The sequence below is a fragment of the Vicugna pacos genome, chromosome X, assembly GCF_048564905.1.
Source record: "Vicugna pacos chromosome X, VicPac4, whole genome shotgun sequence".
In the NCBI taxonomy this organism is placed as follows: Eukaryota; Metazoa; Chordata; class Mammalia; order Artiodactyla; family Camelidae; genus Vicugna; species Vicugna pacos.
The window spans coordinates 9703119-9726052 of record NC_133023.1 but is presented as its reverse complement, the minus strand read 5'-3'; the positions used below and the strand labels follow the sequence as shown (position 1 = coordinate 9726052).

Below are 22934 nucleotides of genomic sequence, written 5' to 3'. Positions count from 1 at the left end.
TATACTTATTTCTTGTTCTTAAAATAAGAGACACTCCAACTTTTATCAACTTTGACAAAATCTCTTCAATTTTTTAACCGAAGCAAAAGTGAGGACATTTTGTCAGGAGTGTAAGATATTTAAAAAGCTTGAAGCTCCCTCTGATCTTTGCAGTTGCTATGGTTTTTACATTTTTGTCTGCACAGAATCCCTTAGCAGCCCCACCCCAGACGCCGGCCCACGGCACTGGCACCTTATCTGCCGTGTCCTGGCCTTGATCCTGCCGGAGGATTTTCATGTACTTCTCTAAAGGACTTCCACCACCACCAGACTTAGATTTCTCTTTCATTTCTTGAATACTCATTTCGATTTCTTTTTCCATTTCCATCTTCAATGATTCTTCAGTTAGCCTCTGAAATAGATGGGTACCAAAATAAGAAATACACAATTCCATGTTTTAAACGTCTAAAATGCACAGTAACTTAATTCCTGATCCTTTAAGTACAACCTAAATGTACAACCCATTACTTTTTAAAAATTGACATCATTGCTACCATCAAAGGAGCACAAACATGTCATCTCAATGAAGGGAGGGATTAATTTGCATCAAGCGTCCTGTGCTTTAGACCCAGTTAAACAGCAGTCCAAGGACCATCCAGATGGAAGATTAATATACAGAGGACTCAGTCGGCGTGTGACGTGGCCAGAGTAATCCGTCTGGACCCGACTCAGGACGCAGAGGGCCGACAGAGCACCAGAGGACAGAGGAGGGCAGGCGACCCTGGGAGCCACGTGCCCTGGGTTCCTCTAGTCCCAGCTAGCTGGTCTTGGGCACGGGTTAGGGGATAGAGATGGGGTCTCTTCTTCCAACCTCACTTACAGTGAGAAGTCCTCCTCGTTTACTAGCTCATTTTCAGGACCAGATGAGTATGCACGCAAATGGGCTTGCCAAGCTACCCGAGCCAGGAAACACGAGGTCCGCGTGACCCACAGCCACGCTCAGGGCTCCTCAGCCAAGGCTTGTCAGCTCCCTGCCATTCCCAGGACTTCGGGACCCACAAAGGACTCACTTCCCGGAGAGCAAGGCACCTGCTGCAGGTGCGGCAGGAGAAGCTCAGACAGAGAACTCACTGGGCTCGGCATTACCCTTTCCTGATCCAGTCTCTCCAGCTCCCGCCGCTCCCTTTCCAAAGTCTCCGGTCGCTCGCTCTGCGTCCTCTCTTCTTCCTGCCTTCGTTCTTTCTCTTGCTGTTCCCAAAGTTCTTCTCCTTCCTTCAGTTCTCCAATTTGTTTCTGATCTACCCCTAGTGGGACAGCAAACATAGTCATAAATAATCAGGAGTAGCTTCCAGCATCAGACTTTTCAAACAAACGCGGGACCGGCCGGCAGGGGCCTCAACAAGCCTCAGGGAGATGCTGAGATGCCCAGCTGAGATGCCTTGCTCTGAGTGGCTGCTCCACCTTCACGGCCTTCGAGCCCCCAGACCACACCCGCCCCCCACCTCACCAAGATGAATTCAGGTCATCTGAGCCACGACGTTGTCCACTGTCCCCCACTCCGGTCACGTCTCCTCCTCCTGTTCACCCATCTCCTCCCACCTCCATCCTTTCCAAGGCAAGCCCTGCGTTTCTACTCTGCATGCGGTTCCGAGCCTGCCCCACCCTTACGGTGCTGAAGCTACTGTCAGTCCCCATTTACTGACACAGAACTCTGGTCACTCTCTACGCCTTATTCCCAAAAGGACGCCCAAGTCTCTCCTGGCCAGAACAGAACATGACCACCACCCTCCCCGGCTGCTCTAGCCGCCCTGCCGTCACCCCACTCCCTCCAGGCTGACCCCCCTCCTCGGGGTTTCAGCTACCTCCTCCTCCCGATCGTTCCCACGCCTCTTCTCTAGTCCCGATCTCTCCCCCAGCCTCACCTCCCGTGTCTAATGGGGTCCCTGCCATCAGCACATGGACATCCCACAGCGCTGGCTTCACACCTGAGGTTATCGTTCCTGTCCCTTTAATCACGCTCGTCCTACGCTATGTCCTCTCAGCCACCAGCTTGCAGGGCCTACCTCCTCCTCCCGCTGCTGCTGCAGTCAGGGTCCTTATCACCATCGCCCTGGACGGCGGAAATAACAGCGTCCACGCTCTCCCTGGCATCAGTCTCACCACCTGCAAGCGCTCCCCCTAGGCCAGCACCAGTCACTTCCTGAAGAGAAGGCCTGGATTTGCTGGGCACTGCCCCTGCTCCGGAGGAGTTCCAACCCACGGCAGCCCAGGCTCTGCCCATCTGCCTTTCCCTTTCCGGACTGACTTCTTCTATCACCATCACTTTTGCCTGAGAAACACTCTACGCGTGCCAGCACACTCACTGGTCCCTGGCTCCAGCTGCTCCTCCCTGCTCCTGCCCTCACTTCCACTCCCTCCCGAGCCCGGCTGGCTCCCTTCCTCCCACGTCTCCCGCAAAACCCGACCTCCTGCGCAGGCTCCCACTCGGATGCACCTCCGCTCCACGGGCCTCCTGCTCCCGACACTGACAAGCAGCTTCTCCGGCGCCATATCCCCATGGTATTCTGCACCCGCCTTCTCAAAAACCCTGTGTGTCTGTTTTCTATTCCTGCCGGTGAGGCCCATGCTTTAGTCATCTGTCTGCTCCTGGAACTCACAGCACAAGTCCCGGCGATTCACAGGCTTCATTCAACTTCAGTCCCGCCGATGAGTATGCTGACCTTCCTCCTCCAGCTCTGGCCTACAACCTAAGCTTCTCCCCTCAAACAATGCTGAGAAACAGACAAATTCAGAGGTTCCCCACAGGACTCTGAACCTCTGTGCTGTCCCCAGTTCTAAGTCACCAGCAGAACTGCGTTGGTTTCTCTAACAGGAGAGAAGCTCACAATCTTCTCTCTCTCGTGACCCTGGCCACGGCCTCCAGTACCAGAGAAGGCAGCTGCTCATTGCCCCGGGCAGAAACGCAACCTCCGCCTGCCCTGCCGGGGGAGAGGGGTCACTCCTAGACGGTGTCACTTTCTCACCTGCAATAGCGGTCTCAGATTGGAATGCAGTTTGGGTGCCATTTTAAGAAGTTAAAGAAAGAAAATATCCGCAAACGATGTGACTAACAAATGCTTAATTTCCAGACTACACAAACAGCTCCTACAACTCAGTAACAAAAACCCCACAAACAACCCAAGCACAAAACGGGCAGAAGACCTGAACAGACATTTCTCCGGTGAAGACATCCAGATGGCCAACAGGCACATGAAAAGATGCTCAACATTGCTAATTATCAGAGAAATGCAAATCAAACCCATAATGAAATATCACCTCACACCAGTCCAAATGGCCATCATTAAAAAGTCCACAAATGACAAATGCTGGAGAGGGTGTGGAGAAAAGGGAGCTCTCCTACACTGCTGGTGGGAATGTAATTTGATGCAGCCACTGTGGAAAATAGTATGGAGGTTCCTTAAAACTAGAACTAGAACTAGCATGTGATCTAGCAATCCCGCTCCTGGGTATGTATCTGGAGAAAACTAACTGGAAAAGATACATGCACCCCAATGTCCATAGCAGCATTTACAATAGCCAAGACATAGAAACAATCTAAATGTCCATCGACAGATGACTGGATAGGGAAGTTGTGGTATGTATATATGATGGAATACTACTCAGCCATGAAAAGAATGAAATAATGCCATTTGCAACAACATGGATGGACCCAGAGATTATCAAACTAAGTGAAGTAAGACAGACAAAAAAGACAAATATCATATATGTGGAATCTAAAAAAATGACACAAATGAAAATATTTATGAAACAAATAGACTCACAGACATAGAAAACAAACCTATGGTTACCAAAGGGGAAAGCAGGGGAGGGATAAAGTAGGAGTTTGGGATTAGCAGATACACACTACTACATACAAAATAGACAAACGATAAGGTCCTACTATATAGCCCAGGGAACTATAGTCAATACCTTGTAATAACCTATAATGAAAAGAATATGAAAAATAATACATCTATAACCAAATCACTTTGTTGTACACCAGAAATTAACACAACATTGTAAATCAACTATACTTCAAAAAAATCTTAATCCTTAACAAAATACTAGCAAACCGACTCCAACAATGCATTAAAAGGATCACACACCATGATCCCGTGGGATTTATCCCAGGGATGCAGGGGTTCTTCAGTATCCGCCAATCAATGTGATACACCACATTAACAAACTGAAGAATAAAAACCATGTGATCATCTCAACAGATGCAGAAAAAGCTTTCGATAACATTCAACATCTATGTATGATAAAAACTTTCCAGAAAGTTGGCATAGACAAAACATACCCCATCATAATAAAGGCCATATATGACAAACCCAAAACTAACATCATACTTAATGGGGAAAAGCTGAAAGCATTCCTCTAAGATCAGGAACAAGACAAGGATGCCCACTCTCATCACTTTTATTCAACATAGTTTTAGAAGTCCTAGCCATAGCCATCGGAGAAGAAATAAAAGGAATCCAAATTGGAAACAAAGAAGTAAAACTGCCACTGTTTGCAGGCGACATGATACTGTACATAGAAAACCCTAAAGAAGTGACCAGAAAACTACTAGAACTCAATGAATTTGGTAAAGTTGCAGAATACAAAATTAATATACAGAAATCAGTTGCATTTCTATACTCTAACAAAATAACAGAAAAAAAAATTAAGGAAACAATCCCCATTTACCAACACACCAGAAAGAATAAAATACCTAGGAATAAACCTACCCAAGGAGGCAAAAGACCTGTACTCTGAAAACTGTTAAGACACTGATGAAGGAAATTGAAGACAACATAAACAAATGGAAAGATTACCGTGTTCTTGGATTGGAAGAATCAATATTGTTAAAATGGCCATACTACCCAAGGCGATATACATATTCAATGCAATCCCTATCAAATTACCAATGACATTTTTCAGACCTGGAACAAAAAATGTTAAAATTTGTATGGAAACACAAAAGACCCCGAATAGCCTAAGCAATCTTGAAAAAGAAGAATGGAGCTGGGGGAATCATGCTCCCTGACTTCAGACTATACTACAAAGCTACAGTAATCAAAACAGTATGGCATTGGCACAAACACAGACACATAGATCAATGGAGCAGGACAGAAAGTCCAGAAATAAACCCACGCACTTATGGTCAATTAATCTATGACAAAGGCAGCAAGAATACACAATGGACAAGACAGTTTCTTCAATAAGTGGTGCTGGGAAAACTAGACAGCTACCTGTAAAAGACTGAAATTAGAACATTCTCTAACACTGTATACAGAAGTAAACTAAAAATGGATTAAAGTCTTAAATGTAAGACCAGATACTATAAAACTCCTAGAGGAAAACATAGGCAGAACACTCTTGGACATAAATCACAGCAATATATTTTTTGAACCAGCTGTTGGAATAATGGAAATAAAAGCAAAAGTAAACAAATGGGATCTAATTCAACTTAAAAGCTTTTGCACAGCTAAAGATACCATCAACAAAATGAAAAGACAACCTACAGAATGGGAGAATATATTTGCAAATGATGTGACTGACAAAGGACTACTTTCCAAAATATACAAACAGCTCACACACTTTAATATCAAAAAACAAGCAACTTAGTTAGAAAATGGGCAGAAGACCTAAACTGACATCTCTCCAAAGACAGACAGACAGATGGCCAACAAGCACAAGAAAAGATGCTCAACATCACTAATTGTTAGAGAAATGCAAATCAAAACTACAATGAGGTATCACTTCACACCAGCCAGAATGGCCATCATTAAAAAGTCTACAAACCGTACATGCTGGAGAGGGTGTGGAGAAAAAGGAACCCTCCTACACTACTGGTGGGAATGTAAATTGGTGCAGCCACTATGGAAAATAGTATGGAGATTCCTTTAAAAAAACTAAAAATAGACTTACCATATGATCCAGCAATCCCACTCCAGGGCAGATACCCGGAGAATATAATTTGAAAAGATACATGCACCCCAATGTTCATAGCAGCACTATTTACAATAGCCAACACATGGAAACAACCCAAATGTCCATCAACAGATGACTGGATAAAGAAGTTGTGGTATATACATACAGTGGAATACTACTCAGCCATAAAAAAGAAAAAATAATGCTATCTGCAGCAATATGGATGGACCTGGAGATCGTCATTCTAAGTGAAGTAAGCCAGAAAGAGAAAGAAAAATACCATATGATACCACTTATATGTGGAATCTCAAAAAAAGGACACAAATGAACTAATTATTTATAACTTAGATGACTGATTTCTTGAGTATGTATAAGCACATTTGACTGTCCTTTATGATTGGATTACTGCATTCTGTTCTTATTTTGTGGTTGGCTTTATTCCTTTGTTAACTATGCAATTTTAAAAGGCTAAAGCTCTAAACTGTTCTTAGGAACAATGAACAGTACATATATGTAAATTTTACAACAGTTTTATGTCGCAATGAGTTGCTTTTTCTAGAATAAACTTTGTTAAAAAAAAAGATAAAGAAGGAAGAAAAAAAGATCTCCTTCTTTGCTGTGGAGTATACTTTGTGGCTGCACAGTGGCATACAGAAGCCTCTTTGGATGAAAGAGGAAAAAAGTGTTTCCATAGGGCACCTCAGAGATACCAAATTTCAGCCTTTTCATTTCCCTCTGCAGACAGATGAAGAGGTGAAATGATAAAGATCGACGAATTTTTCAACAAAGTATAACCACACTATTTCATCATCATTTTAAAAGCCGTTATTGGGGGAAGGTGTAGCTCAGTGGTAGAGCACATGCTTAGCATGCATGAAGTCCTGGGTTCAATCCCCAGTACCTCCATTAAAATAAATATATAAACAAACTTAATTACCTCCCTCTCCCCCCCAAAACAGTTGGACTATGTATTTTTTTTAAAAGCCATTATTATCACGTACAGCACATCTCAGAGGCAGAACACCTATCTACTCGGCTGGCTTCCCTTATTCTATCATTTTCATTCCCTACTCCAGTCTCTGCTGGATGGCTGCCCATCAGGTCCGCTCTTGGGTGGTCACTATCCCTTCTCAGTCCCCATCCCGTTGGAGGTCCCTGGTGATGGCTTCGTGCCTGTCCAACTCTCCACTAGAAGCCCCAGGCAGCAGGGGCTTGGGTCGTTCCCTGCTGGGTGCCCGGCCCCCACAAAAGTGCCTGGCACAGAAAAAGCCCTTGATCAAGTCGCGCCAAATGAGTGCTTTCCAGAATGATTTACTCTGAAATCAGCAAAATCAACCCTCTCACAACCCTGCTTCGGTCAGCAATTCCTCACCTGCCTGAGTGCTGTGATTGAAAGTAAGGAGCTGCTCCTAAGAGGCTCTGCATGGGTTTAGGGGCGGTGTCCTCCCAGGGTTCGGAAAGGGCCAGTAGACGGTTTTACTTGAAGCGTTTACAAGGCTTCCACACTCCGGTCCAAGGAGGAGAGGACCTGGCCGGTGGCTGAGCCCCGGGACGAAGCTCGCACCCCCCCCCCCCCGACGCACAGGCGCAGGACGCGGGGAGTCTGGAGCAGGGAGGGGGGAGAGAAAGCGCGCCAGCCCAGAGAAGTCTGAGCACCACTCTTCCACCACCGTGCTCAGTTTTCCTACAGATGGAAATATATGGGTTCAACCGTCCTAATTTTTTAAGGCACAAAGGAAGCAAACAGAAAGAGAAATAATGCTAAATATTATCAATGAATGAATACACTTTGTTAGTTCAGACAAAGAAAATCCTACTTGGATAGTGACAGGAGACAGGCCTGGAGGGCACAGAGACTGTGGCCCCGTCCATGTGAGGCACGTCGCCCTCAGGGTGGAGGCCGTCCATCTCAAACTGCCTGGGCACGTTCCCTGCATCTACGAGAGGTGCAAACAAGTGTCCCCTGAGTCCTTAGCAGCAGCAGCAGCATCAAGAGAAGGGAGTAGGGGGCTAACTCATGGTGGGGCACTTAAGCTTCAGCCAAAGCAAGTGGGCTGGCCCTTTCCTTACAGGATTCTAGAAGTTACCATCGCCACTTGCCAATCTATCTGCTTTTGAAAGTTTTCTGAGATTCATTGATAAGTTCGATCTGTTACCCAGTGGGAAAATCAATTCAGTGACAGAAGAATACACCTGGCTTGCTGAGCATCATTTGAATTCGATTTAAATATCCATGATTTAAGAAAGTTAATTAAGTTGGTTGCAAGGATTTTTGCAAAATATACTAAGACCTCTTGGTTACCTGTTCAAAATACTGTATATTCACGCTTGAAAATGAAGCTCATAAGGCAAAATGACAGGTTAACACACAAACATAAAGACTTCCCAATACAACACAGGGAATGTATCCAATATTCTATAATAACTACAAACGGAGTATCACCTTTAAAAATTGTGACTCACTAGTGGACACCTGTAACATAATACTGTCTATCAACTATACTTCAGTTAAAAAAAAAAGATGCTATTTAGTTTTGTTTTTCTTTTGGTGGGGAGAGGTAATTAGGTTTATTTTATTTATTTATATGTTTTTAAAGGAGGTACTGGGGATTGAACCCAGGACCTTGTGCATGCTAACCACGTGCTCTACCACTGAGCTATGCCCTCCCCCAGGATGCTATCTAAATTAATCATTATAGTATGTAATCTTGGGATTGATTTTGCTCACTAAGCTAATTCCATGGAGATTCATGCAAACTGTGACATGTATCAGTATTCTGCTCCTTTTAACTGCTGAGTGGTAGTTCATGGTATAGACTTACCATAGTTTAACCATTCATTAACTGAAAGGTATCTGGGTTGTTTCAAGTTTTTGGCTACTATGAATAAAGCTTCTATAACCAAAAAAAAAGGCTTCCCAAGCTGCAAAGAACCTCGGGGCTGGATGACACTACAATCCGGTTTTACACTGCAGCAGCAGGCGCCGAGGCAGAGCAGCGTAAGGCAGAGCCAAAGCCAACACACAGGTCTCTAGACTCTTAAGCCAATGGCCTTTTCCGTCCATTCTGTAACTAAGGAAGGGTTTTCTAAATCAGAGGCAATTGATGAAATCAATATAATACAGAGATAGCTTATCTTCATATTCCATAAAGGGGGGGGGAGCACATTTTAAGAAGTCATTTGTTTTAAATCTGAGGCAATCCCAAACCTAATTAAGGATTCACTCAGTGGCTTAGCTGCAACTCTAAAATTAGTTATCCTGAGATTTTTAATACATCGAATTCAGAACCTGAAACTCTTTGTGACACAGAAACAAGGCACTGTATCTGTATTTGTGGTTTTATCACAAAATAAAAACGTCCTCGTTTATAACTGCTTTGCTTTTGACAACAGTGGCTATGTATCACCAAAACTAAGCTTTCCACATTTTGAACTTACAAAAATAAGTACTCATGGGTGGGGAGGGATAAATTGGGAGCTCAAGATTTGCCGATACTAATGACTATAAATAAAATAAATAAACAAGTTTACATATATATGTACACACACATATCCCCAAAGATTAAATGATACTGCAGAATAAAGGTAGTGTTTGTTAAAAAAAAAAATACTCATATGTGAACTTACATTCAAAAGATGACTCAAATTCTTCATTATCCTTAAAAGCTAGCTTGTCCAGATTGGAAAATTCGCTTTTGTCTTTAAGTTCCACTTGGTTTTCAAAAAGACTGGATTGGAAGAATAAAATTCAAGAATGTAAAGCTTTAATAACGCACAACACAAGAGCAGAGGGTAATGAGAAGCCTTTTGCAACTCAAGAAAATGCTTTAGAAAATTAAATTTTCACCGACTCAAGAGAGTAAGAGCTTATGCTGCACTGCGCCCTCTCCACGCAGCAGGCATCGCTCCGAACAGTGCACCTTAACTCAGTTCCTCCTGCAGACCGCCTCATGCTGCGAGGTCGGGACCACCATCGTTAACAAAGAATAATGTTGCACTCGATGCTGTTTGTAGGAGAATTTTTTTTAAGAACTACAAAACCAAAAAATTTAAAAATTTGAAGAAACCAAATTCTGCACACCTTTAGCACAAGCCAGCTGAAGGTGCAACACTACAAGCCCAAGTCGGGGCATCACAGTGCCCTGACCCAGCCTGTGTGGACCCTCTCTCTCCTCTTGGCTATCTCACGGAAGGAGCAATAGAAACAAACATGACCCACTTTACGACTAGGATGGGCACACGTGGCCGTTTCGACTCTGTACAACTGAATCGACACACAGACGCCCAGGCCAGAGCCCAGAACCAAGGAGTCAGGATCTCCTGCCGTGGGGACCGGGCACAGGCAGGAGTCCCGCACGTGACATGAGCCCCAGCCCAGGCGGCACGTCGCTGAGCTTCAACACATCCGTGCCACCCTGCTGCAGCAATCATGCCCTTGGACTCACTACCACTTTAGAACTGCTCAATGATTTACAAACTGGAAACTTATTTGCTTATATTTAAGTGCCAATATATTTTTAAATGACTTTCTAATGATGTGTGAAACTGCTTTAAGTCCACGCTGAATTTATTTGCTTTTGTGGATTTTGTACGTCTGTCTAACCTTTATAAACCAACTCTATTCATGGAACTAGACGGTGCTTATCAATACCATAGTATAGATTCTCTATATTTAGTTTAGCAAGGAACGTTTTCTCCCCCAGGTAATTCAGATGAGTCTCCAAGATCACACATCTTACAATTGGACTGCAAATTCCACAGTGCCACATGGTTTTCCATGTTACCTAGAAAACCCAAACAAGTCAAGGCTGAGACCTTAGGCAGCCAATTTACCTGGCCTTCTGCTCTGGGGGGCTGGAGAGCGAGTGTCTGGAAAGGCTGTGCTGAGACGGGGCAGGTGAAGGCTGCGGTGTCCGGTCAGGACCAGGGACAGCAGCATGGGACCGGCTCAGACCTACGGGACAGAGGGAACCAGTGCGACCACGTTACAAAAGTTGCATGGGGAAGATAGCAATGTGGTTTCTCAAGAATTCTATTACTTTAAAAATGAACTCTACCGTCCTTGCCCACAGCTGAGTATGAGCGAACGGGATCCAGAGAACGACTCAGGCACCAAAGTAAAACTGCAGTGCTTTTAGACAATAAAACACATAAAGCTAACCGGCAGCAAAGGCAAAGCCACCGTCACTCTCTGAACACCCCTGTGTGCCAAGCAAAATGCTGGCACTTGAGGCTCCATCCCACTGCCTCCCACACCAGCCCTGTGATGCGGGGAGATGCCCCGGGTCCCCAGGGTCAGAGGGCAGACTCTCCTGGGCCCAACAGCACTCGTAACTCAGGAGAGGTCCACTGAGGAACAACCCACTTGTGTGCACAGCATCCTGCAACCCCTCTGGCAGGAGCTTACCTTCCAGGTACATTTCACCATCAAGGCTTCTCCTTGCTTTTGGGAGTGGGGTGGAGGAGACGCGTCTGGAGGCCATGCCCCGGTGGGGCCGTGAGGCCATGCTGCCGGCCACCTCGGAGGCCTCGCTCTCCTCTTCTCTCCGGGCATTCACCAGAGGCTGCTGGGGGGCAACTCTGTCCTCTGCAAACACCCCCCTCTCAGGGGCCCCCGAAGTGACGCCCTTGAGGCTTTCCAGTGAGCGCAGGGCGGGCGGGCTCCTGTCTGCTGCCAGGCTCTTGGTGGGGTACTGCCTGATTCTCCGATGGTAACTCTGGAAAGCTTTTTCCAAGCGCTCGGCCTCTTGCTCCAGCTGTCTCACCATGGCCTTGGTATTGGCTACAAACTCAAGGTCAGAATCGGGGGAACTGCCCTCTGTGCTGGCGTTCCGGTAACTTGGGATCCTTGGGCTACCGGAGCCTGCCCTCAGCTCCTCCTGTCTGAGAGGATTTTTTAAGAAGTCCTCGCCGATGTCAGCACCATGGGGCACCGTCCTGCCGCCCAGTGATCCGCTGATGGAGTGACTGAGCACAGCCGGCTTCGGGTTGCGGTACACTTCGTTCTCCAGGGCTGCGGGGTACAAACAGGTAACAGGAGACGTGAGGGAAAAGGCGACACCCAAACTGAAATGTACTGAGAAATTTTTTTGAAAAAATCGAAGTCCTAAGGACAAACTAGCACATTAAACAGTTTCTGCAGCCACGGTCCTAACAGGAATTACTAACGTTGACTGAGAACTTATGTGCACCAGCTACTGCTTCGTATGCCTTCTTTCCTAACACGTGGTGTTGCTTCATCACCCATCATGCACAACCTTGAAATCTGTAAAAAGCTCTGAGATTGGAAAGGCTTTCGTAATTTTTTTAGTGGCAAAGCCTAGCTAGACTTGAACTTGTGTGGTTGAAAACCCTGACCTGAGCTGATCTAAACCCACTTACTATCTTGGTTTATCCCACCCAGCATCAACAGCCGGACGCCTGACTGCACAAGCACGAACGTGCTCCCCTGCAGGCTGCTGCCACACAACTCCCAGCGCGACGGCAAAATCCACAGCTCCCGGCCCGAGTTTCCGAGGCGGTGAGGAGGCCGTGCAATCACAGCACCACGGTGGCTCAGAACTCTCCCTGCTCCCACGTCACCAGTGGGGGACTGAGGCCGCCCCAGGCCAGGTCACGCGGTCAGCAGGGCAGAGAGCCGCTGGGGGCCGCACGCCGAGCTGGCGGGCATGAGCACTGCCCTCCTGCAACCCTGCCACCACGACGCCACGGGAGACGCCTATGACGCGTGTGTTCGGAAAGTTTCCATCACCATTCAACTATTTCTCATGACACGAGACTGCCAAACCGCGCAAAGCTGGAACCACAGCAAACGTGGAATGGCTGCAAGAAAACAAGGAACAGGGAAGAGCAGAAACGAGTGAAAAGATCAAAATGAAAGTGGTGTGGAGAGAAGGAGCCACGGGCCTGAGCAGGGGACGAGCAGCTGGAAACCAGGGAAGGCTCAGTGTCAGAAATAGAAAGAACCTGTCTGAGCCTGAAGGCAGCGGAAGAAAGTCTCTAAGCTTCAGCACCCTTGTTAGGAAGCAGGAGGGGCAGACGTCACAGAGCCACAGGACGACACAGGATCAAATGCTGGCAGGGCCATTTCCCGAGGGTTTTCTATGTCCCAGGCACTGTACCAGAGCCACCTCGTTTCACCTTCATCCTCCACGGCCCGGGAGGTTTTATCATCCCCATGACGAAGGAGGAAACTGAGGCCCAAGGAATTTACAAGGAACATGTTTAAGGCCAAGCAACTAACTTAAAAACTGGGACCTAAAAGCAATTTTCTGATTCCAGCAGCAGTGCTCCTTCTGCCAGGCCAGCTGCTTCTCCCACATCCCTTTAAGCGTGGGTATGAAAGCCCTGAAGAGCCCACTGGTCTTGCTATCAGGGTAACAAATACAAGAGGAAAGCCTAGGTCCAGGATTCATCTGGGGACCCCTGCATCACCACCACACCTGTCCTGCGTGGGGTGTGAGGCTCTCCCTGGCACAGGGCACCGGTCAGAGCACATCACCTTCGCTGAGGACCCAGCTGGTATCCCTGAAATGCACGGGCAGGTGGACTTCTAAGACAGCACACATTTCCATGGCTTTTCACCTACTGTGAGAATTACTGAAAATTCACCGAGTAACAATCACTACACTTCCACATATGTTAGAAGTTTCACACACACACACACACACACACAGGTTAAAACGTCTCTACCTGTCTGCGTTTGTTTCAGTTGCAATTTTAAATCTGTAACCTGCAAAGTTAACCTCTTGACAGAAGCATCGTAATCTAGTATCTGGGCCTTCAGTTGCGCAGAATGCTCAATCTGCAAAGACAGAGAAGGAAAAGCCATCATTGTGAGACCAACCACCGCTCCCTTCCAAAGGGGACAGTTCGCTCATTGGGCTTGTTCTTTTTTGTTTCTGTTTTTTGGGGTTTTTTTTTGGGCGGGGTGTGCTGTTCTTTTTTGTTTTGCCCACTCTGAGCAGCCTGACAGCTGTAACGCACGGGGCCCCTCTAAGACAGCAACAAGGCACCCAGGTGTCCACCTCCTCGTGCCCCCCCGGTGGAGCAGCTGCTCCCGGGCGCAGGCAGACGCCAGAGAGAGGGCTGCAGTTTCTAAGTCGGGGTGAGAGCTGAGATGCTGCCGCTGCGGGCACCATCAGGACAGGGAACATTCTGTAATGAGGTGAGCTGCCTGGCCTCTGGACTTCATGACTATTATGAACATAAAGTCACACGGTCACCGGACCGTTCTCTCAGATGAGAAAGGGCATCGTTAGCATCTTAGGGGATCTTGGATGCTAAAATCGATCTGATTTACACTGGTGAGGCGCGTGCCAAGGTGACACGCCTGCAGAGTGGACGGACTCGACCCCCCGACACACGAGGAGCGATACTCACTTCGCTTTGCAGCTGTTTCTGCAGCGCTTGCTTGTGGGTTTCGAACTCCTTGTGCTCAAGCGCAATAGCATTTTCTGCTTTCTTTAATTCTTTCTGAAAAACCACCAGCTCGGGAGCTGGCTGAGCTATGCCTACAGAGAAAAGAAAGCCTGGTCGTTGCCAAGCCGACAGTTTCCCATTTCACTTGACAAAAGCAGTGAAAGAGATTTCAAATCGTTCTTCCTATTCTTTGTACGCACATGATGGTAACTTAATTCTATCAAATGGACTAAGAGCAATTCTGACTCACACGTTTCAAAACAACACAGTTTAATGCACATAAATGCCAACGGTACTAGCCTCGAGCCCTACTCCATGTCAGAGAAGCCTTTCAAATCCTCAAATTAACCGGAAAGCCCGCCTCTCCCCTCTACCATGTGCAGAGGCAGAGAAGGAGCATCCTGAGGTCCCATTTGACCCGTGCACCTGTCCCCGGCTCTCAGGGTCCAGGCAAAAAGCAGACAGTGTCCCTTATCTGGGTCACCGGAGGACTCTTCAATAAAGAGGGACTTCCACGGGGTTCCTAGCCACAGAGGCCGGTGGAGTTCCCTGGGCTAGTAACAGGGCCATCCTGTTACTGCTCCTTGGACCTGGAGGGCCAGGGAGGGGGGAAATCCTGGAACTGGAGAGCGTGAGCTGGTGCAGGGTGCAGGTAAAAGGCCATCCCGCAAACGCTGGGGTCTGGCTTGGCTGAGAGGGGCAGGGCCAGCCCAACGCCACTGAACAGGGACGTGGCAGAGATGACGCACAACCTTGAAACCTCTCCCCCGACCCCAAGTGCCTGAGGGGGCCCACTGGGCACCCCTTACCGACAGTCAAGAGGGCGAGAGGAGCCCAGTACCACCCGGAGAGGCAGATGTGGGCAGCTTTAAAATGTTTCTTCTTAGGGACACTACTAGTTATGCAAGAGCAAGCAGAAAGGGAGGAACTCAACGTGAGAATCTTCATTTTATAAAATCTTCCCAATTGACGCCTCCCTTAGAGCAGTTTCGTAAGAGGAAGCCAATCTGAATTAGGAAAACCCGCAATTCAGAAGAAAAGACTTACGGTTTAGGAGGCGCAAGTTTTCATTTTTAATCTCCTCCAGTTGCTTTTTGAGTAATTTATTTTGGGCCTGAAGCTCCAGTTTCCCTTCTTTTAGGAGCGGATAATCGCTCATCTCTTGAACCTTCTCGGTCAGCTCGTGGTTTTGCTTTGTTAAGGCTGCACACTGGGCTCTGACAGACTCTAACTCGAGCTGGAATTGGAAAAAGAAAAATTGTATTTTAACAGTGACTTTACAGTACAGCCGCAGCAAAAGCCAGTGGGCTACTCTCTCTCAGCCTGGAGGCACGATGTACTTAAGGTCGCTTGACAGAAGTTGCGTTCCCTGCGACAAGACGACCCTAACTATGACAATGAATGTCATCTTTTGCTGTGGGGCGGGGGCAAGTTCATCCAACTCGATTTATGTAGAAGCCTGTCCTACAAAGCAAGTGCTTTGGATTACCATCCCATTTTCCAGATGCAACTAAGGACCCAAAAGCCATCACAGATTTGATATATATATATATATATATTTTTAATATGAAAATGTGAGCCAGATACCAATAACGTGCTGTGAGGCACTCTCCTTTTCTTACTGTAAGACATCTCATGTTTGGAGACAGAAACCTACCAAGTTCTCAAATAAGTCATCATAGGTGGAAACATTTTATATACAGACCATATTTTAAGTTACTAAGGTCCCAGCTCTGTCCTTTGGACAGCAAGCACACAAACAAACAGAAATAAAGTAACCGTGGCATGTGGAAAACGCATCTCCTTTTATTTTAACCTGTGAGATCCTGAGGAAGTGATGGGAATTTTACAGGCTGCTGATGGGAAGGGAGAAGAGGCTGAGTAGATACTAATGCATGTCAGCCACCTGCTATCGGCCAGGCAAACCCGTCAGCTCACTGAAGTCCCTCAGCAACCACGGGATGTGGACAACAGCCCCAAGTCCACAGACAAGGGATCCGAGGTCACGGAACTTGCCCACAGGCACATGAGCAGTGACGGAGACAGACAGGATTCAAGGAGGTCCCTGGGCCCCAAAGGACATGCTCTTTCTACACTTCTCCAGGAGACTAAGAGTGAAACGAAGAACTGCTGCATCACCCTGTCAGATAATAAACCATCTAAACAGGCGGAAGGGCAGAGCTCAGTGGTAGAGTGTATGCTTAGCACGCATGAGGTCCTGGGTTCGATCCCCAACACCTCCTCCAAACATAAAGAAATAAACCTAATTACCTCCCCTCACAAAATAAAAATAAATAAACAACCCAAACACACCAAGAGGATAACTCGAGATAAATTACGTATGACTGAAACTAAAGTTTCATGTGTCGTCTGACATCAGTTTCAGAAAACCAGCAGGCTGAACAATTACCTCAAGTTCTTTCACACGCTTCACAGAACGATCGAGCTCTTCCTTTTTAAAACTGAGCACTGCAAGCTCCTCTTGCAGGTGTATAGCTTTTTCTGAAAGACAGGGCCAACCAACCACACATCATCATGTTTTCCCAGAGAACACAAAAGTCATTTAATAATTTAGAGCCAGTATGGCAGACCAAATGACCATTATTTCATAATGTAAAATAGCGGATGCGGGGGGAGGGCTAGCTCCGTGGTAGGGCACATGATCAGCATGCACGAGGTCCTGGGTTCAGTCCTCAGTACCTTCTCTAAAAATAAATAAATAAACCTAATTACCTCCCTTCATAAAATAGACGAGCAAGCAAACAAAAAACAAAAAAAGAGGACGTTGGGTCAAAAAAAAGAAATCAGTGGGCAAGTAAGAAATAAGCCTCATTACTTAAGAGGTGATGGGAAGTTACTTGTAACAGTTGTGTGTGGTGACCTTGCTCCCGCCACACACAACTAACCAGAGTTACACCATCTGCACAGAGCATGGGGCCCTCATGCCGACGGATCTGAATTTCTTTAAAGGCAGTTTCTTAACTGGTCTGTTAGGATTCTGTCATTATTTTGTCGTTTTCACTTCATCTAACCCAAGTCTATGTAGATATATCATCAAAAAGTACTTTGCTGACTTCACGATGGTACTAATCCCTAAACAAGTAGTATTCTCCTCAAGATAGTCGCCAAGGAGCAGCCGTGCACTGGGTGACCTTCTGATCAGTATCAAGGACCCAGCCCTGGCTTAGTCCCAGCAGGTCATCTGAAATGTTCACCAGAAGTTCTGATCACGGGCAAGTCACCACAAATACACTGAGATGTAAAACAGCTGAAAGACTAAGCCCCAACTTCCCCAACTTTCCCAATCTCGGGTTAACGTATACAAGAGTTTAGGAGGTTGTATGTCAAGTTAAAATATCATGAAGGAGAAATAGATATTAGAAGTTAAGAGAAGTAAGAAACTAGGTCACAGGGGACCGAGAAGTTAACATGCAATTTTCTGTCAGGGAAAAATGAAATCTTTCATGGTTAAGGGTACCAGTATCCGATGGCAGTAAGTCGCTGCACCTGCTTGACATCAGATTTGTCAAAATACACTGAAATTAAGTTGGATAAAATCCTGATGATAAATCAGTGATCATTCTGAACATACAAAGGGTTAAACATGAAAGCTGCAAAAACACAGTAAAAACAGTAATTATTTTTTAATTTTGTAAAATTAAAGGGGCAAAAAGTATGTAATTTTGCAGTAAAAATAAAGTGTAAGGTATATATTTTTCGGATTATAGAACAGACCCAATTTAGGAAGCTAATAACCTGCATCAGAACTGAAAAATACAGCCTTTGGCTCCCGCCAAGAATCACCTTTATTCTGCCTTTCCTCTTCAATCAGTCTATTAGTTCTGGAGATGTAGTCCTCCTTCAGTTCCAGTTGATACCTGAGAATCAGAATGATGGAAAGTGAGTTCCTATCACTTTCCCAGGCAGAGTGCTATCAAAGCAGAAGGGCACTGAACAGGACAAGGCATGAACTTCAAGGTCACTCAAACTTTGAGACCAGTATCCAAATTCCATACATAAAAGGTCCAGTAAAACCCAGCTGCAGTGCTGTAAACTGGGTCCCAAAACTCAAGCAGAAGACGAAGGGGCACGTTATTGACGTTACCGAGGGCAGTGTTTCTCAGTTGGTGTCCACTGACACAAAGTGAATGAAGTTCAATTTACAATGTAGACAACCGACTAAATCCCAAAGGATAACAAGGCAGTCGCTTCTAACCCACGAGTCTGGCCTCCCCACCCCCAAGCAGGGTGACCTTTCGCCCTCAGAGGCTGAGCACAGTATTGAGAGCCATGGCCGACAGCATCGTATCCAGCTTGGCAATACCAAAAGCACATTTTCATGGAATTTTACTTATCTCCACCAGCTACTACCAGCTGACATTCTAGTTCAGAAATGGGAGAAAGGAAAGAGAAGCACTCGTGTGGTCGATATCCTTCAAACTCCAACACTTGTCAATGTCACACGAGGACGACCAAGTCCAGACAAAGATACCAAACAGTTCCCTACTCCACAGCTAAGTTCACACACACACTTACATTCATTTATTCCAACACTTTACAACTACAGATGCTTCAGTGCTAACTGCTGTATGAGAGGAACTGACATAGAATATGTCAATCAAATCCATCATTTAAAACTGACACATGAAAAAGGTGCTATATTTTTTTGTTAGAATTCTTTTAAGGAATAACCTCAAAAAACCTTTGCAAGTAGTACATAATGGACTATCAAGGACAAATTATGGACGAGGCAGTAAAAGGAAGCCAATGATTAAGGAATACCCAGAGCTGCTGAGTCGTGTCATCTCTCCGCCATGAATTCATTTACTCAATAAACGTTAACTGAACACTTACTATGTGCCAGACGTCACACTGAGCACTGGAGAGAAAAGCGACCGTGTATGGGCTTCCCATCTTTGCACAAAGGTATTATTCATTGGAACACAAGAAAACTCAGCCTACAAGAAAGCCACGGTACCACAGTTGTCTGTGTTTTCCTTTCCCTGTATCATTTTTTGCTTCATATAGTTAGCTAGTTTCTTTTGATTCTGGCTTTGCAGACTCTTGAAGGAATACAAGGCCCTCGTTCACTGAGAAGTACTACAACTACTGAGAATTTATAAATCGTTAGCTACCGCCGTCTGAATGGCAGTGGGAGTCCAACATAAAAGTGACTACAACTGCACTTTTACAGCTTTTCAGCCGTGCACGCTAAGTCACAAGGTGCCCTCAAAAATTCAGCCAAATCACAAGCCCTACGTAAATGTCAGAGAAGCAACAAGTAAGCACGAGGAGGGGTCGCCATTCTCTGTACTCTGTCTTCTTCAAGCTACCTTTAAAACTCGCCTCATGGAAAAGGCTTGGCTGTCATTGAACGCACGTGTGTTTTTTTTAAACACTAGGCTTTGCCATAAAATATTAGTCTCATCTACTTCATTAGTGTTGCTGTGTTTCCGTCAACTTAATTCCAACAAGATACTGTTTAAAAAAATGCCGAACACTTACTTGAGAAGTTCGTTCTTGAGCTTTTGGTCATAGGTCTCCTCAATACTCTTTATACTCAGCTCCCGCCGCCTAAGCCCATCAGCCATGCTTTTATTTTTTTCCTCTTGTAGCCTCTGGGCCCTGAAATTAGCAAAAACGGGTAAAGCAAATTAGAACAGTAATACTTGAGGTAAAGAATTTAAGAGGAATAGATAATACGTGTTTTTAGCTCCACAGACTCAAACTGTTAGTTGACTGTGACCGCTGGGAAGTAAACGGAAAGAGCTGGAAGTCTTGCACGTATTTTGTGAGCTGACCTGGTGACGCTGGATCTGCACTAGCAGATGGAGTCCTACAGGGACACCCGTCGGCACCGGGGGGCGCTGGGGGGCAGGTAAGATGATTCACGCTTATAAAATGGTCGCAAGTGGTAAGTGGTCATCATCAATTCAGGGAAGAAAGAATGATGTTATTAGTCACAAAGCTACAGACCAAACTTTGGCTAGCATACCTAAGGGCTTGGCTCTTCCAGAATACGGTCTCTAAGATCTAACTGACTGGCCCATAGGTATTAAAGGCAGAAGACTTGTCCTGGCATTTGATAATCTACTCACTGAAACTGAAAAGAGTGCTGAAAGAGTAAAAGGTAGGTGGGTCCATCAGAACTTCCCGGTACCGAAGGATGGAATGGTCTTCACAGTGAGACCTTAAGTCAAGCACAAAATCAATTCCAGAGCCGGGCAGTCGGGTTCACGGGTACCCCATCGCACCATGATCGAAAGTGCTAGGAACACGGACTAAAAGCCATGTGTTAGCGCTCTCTGCTGGCTAATCTGGCCAGCGACGGGGCAGTAAACTCACATCTTATTTAGCTCACAATATGCTCAGAAGGGAGGAGGAGGGGAATGGAGGGAGAGAAGGCATGATATAACCACCAACTATGTAGGCCCACATTTCGTTCCTTCCCTTTTCTCTGCTATGACCGATCTACCTCTTCAGCACTGCCAGCGAGAAAGTAAGGCAGGCAGGGCGGAGAAATCCAACGAACCAAGCCTAGACAACAACATTAATGAAGAGGAAGATCGATCCTTTAATGAAATATGATTCCTGGAGTATCTGTGACAATTAACAGCAGATCCCAAATGGGAAAGAAGGCTCCTTCCCTCAGCTGGAGACTGGTGAGCTTGCTATTAATCCCAGGGAAGACGTGAAGAATGAAACACTGCTGAGCACAGAGAAAAAGCAACACCCACATCACAAGAAAGCGCTTCACCCAGTGTAAGTCAACTCAGAGCCACCCTTACTTCCTTTTATGGGCAGCAGAGCAGGTAGATGCAGTAGGTCTGGATATGTGCGATTCAGTTACTACGTGCACGTGAAACTGAGACCCGAATGACTGAACAGAAATGCCAAATGTATGATCTACTAAAGCGTTATTAGCGTCTACCAATGATCTGTCCGGTCTCACTGTAGCCTGATGACCATGTCTCATCCTGCTTTTCATCCCAGTACCTAATGTTTCAAAAGTGAAACCCTGGTCTTTGTCTTACCTTGTGCCTTTTTCCTCTGATAACCTGTGCCTTTTAAAGCTAGGGGACATTATCTTTCCAACTGAGAGCTCTATCTCATAGTTAATATTAGAATATTTAAACACATTTAGCTGTTCTTTTTAATCTCATTCATTCCGCATATCCACAATAAACACACATACTTACAATTCAAAAGCTTCGACCCTCTGCTTCAGCTCTGCTTCTCTGTCTCTGAGCAAATCTATATCTTTTAGTAGAAGCTGCCTTTGAGCATAAATTTGTTTGGCTTCATTCTGTATAGGAAAGCGTAAACTTTTAGCAAGCAAGTTAAAGACAACAAAGGAAATTTGAGCTTACAACAATTTCACTTTCAAGAAGTTCCAACTCGAGGTGTACGTTTTGCCTTTCCTAGTTACACAAAACTTGACTCCCTCCCTCAAGGGCCATTAAGCTACATTACCCTGTATTTCTAACATCCCTTGTCTAATTATTCGACTGTTTAAGTACTCAGCAAGAAAAAATGGAACAAAATGGACATTCAGCAATAGAACTTAAAAGAAGTGAATCCCTGTGGTTGTTGTCATCTGCAAGTTTCCAATTCAAGGTCATCCTGACTCAGCTAGCATGTGCGCGTGAGCCCTAATAAAATGGCCACGCTTCTACTTACATGTCCCCCAAGCAAGGACTGCAACATCTATCCCCTGTCATGGACACACTGGGTGCTGGACATACATACAAAGAGGGACAGATATAGTACAGTCCTCATCTTTAACAGGGTCACAGTCTCATCAGGGAGAGAGAAACCCAACAGTCACTACAGTGCGATGACTTCACAACCCAAGTACGTCACAAGTACGTCAAGACTGCACGGCAGGACGACGCCTGAAGCAGCCCACCAGTGGGAGTCTGGAGAGGCATCACAAGGGGGCGACATCCCAGCTGGATTCTGAAGGGCTGGAGGGTCTTATCGGGCAGAGAAGGGCAGGGCTAACCCAAGTGGCAGAGTAAAGGCACAGTGCTTTTCACGAGGATGGTAACCTTCTCCAGAGCCCTCAGAGCATCAGGCGACTAATGAGGCTTCGAGTCTGTTAACTGGGTGATCTGAGGTAGTCACCTATCTTGAAGATGATGTTGTTAGTATGAATACAACCCAAGTCTCTCAAACACCGGAGCTTCTGACCTTTATTTTACAGCTAAACCGAGCCCAATTCCCAGAAATGCTGTACAAAACTCGCAGAGGGGGTGCAATTCCCACCAACTGGGTCTCACTGAGAAGCCCCAAGCGGGGGTGGGTGCTGGGAGGAAGTCTCCTACTTTCAGCACCGCCTGACAGCGGAAGCGCTGGCCATCCACAGGTCACACTGCCCCAGTCCAGGCAGGTCAAGGCACGCCCTTGGGAAAGGAGCCTGCTTTTCCTGAAGCAGCGGATCCAACCCCTCCTGCTGATGTGCAACCCCCACCGCGCATCAACCCTGACCTCCTGTGCCGCCACCTTCCTGGGGACAAGATCAAAAGGCCACGTGATGACCCTCACACCCCTGGACGCCTCTCCTCTGCTCCCCTGAC

At 46.1% G+C, this 22934-nt stretch overlaps 1 protein-coding gene across 8 annotated transcripts in view; it reads right to left on the bottom strand.

Annotated features, from left to right (window-relative positions):
- Positions 1–22934, bottom strand: part of OFD1 (OFD1 centriole and centriolar satellite protein) — a 69334-nt gene that overhangs the window by 15919 nt on the left and 30481 nt on the right. For 7 of the 8 annotated variants that reach the window (XM_072956376.1, XM_072956377.1, XM_072956375.1 and 4 more), the window contains 13 exons: positions 21555–21661; positions 19861–19980; positions 18160–18233; positions 16766–16857; positions 15403–15592; positions 14317–14447; positions 13627–13738; positions 11342–11947; positions 10768–10888; positions 9562–9662; positions 7752–7871; positions 1126–1283; positions 233–391 (listed from right to left, as the gene is read on the bottom strand). In XM_072956376.1, the coding sequence (XP_072812477.1) occupies positions 233–391; positions 1126–1283; positions 7752–7871; positions 9562–9662; positions 10768–10888; positions 11342–11947; positions 13627–13738; positions 14317–14447; positions 15403–15592; positions 16766–16857; positions 18160–18233; positions 19861–19980; positions 21555–21661 (2091 nt within the window). The remainder of the gene's footprint in view (positions 1–232; positions 392–1125; positions 1284–7751; positions 7872–9561; positions 9663–10767; positions 10889–11341; positions 11948–13626; positions 13739–14316; positions 14448–15402; positions 15593–16765; positions 16858–18159; positions 18234–19860; positions 19981–21554; positions 21662–22934) is intronic. The other variant, XM_072956374.1, reaches the window with a different exon arrangement.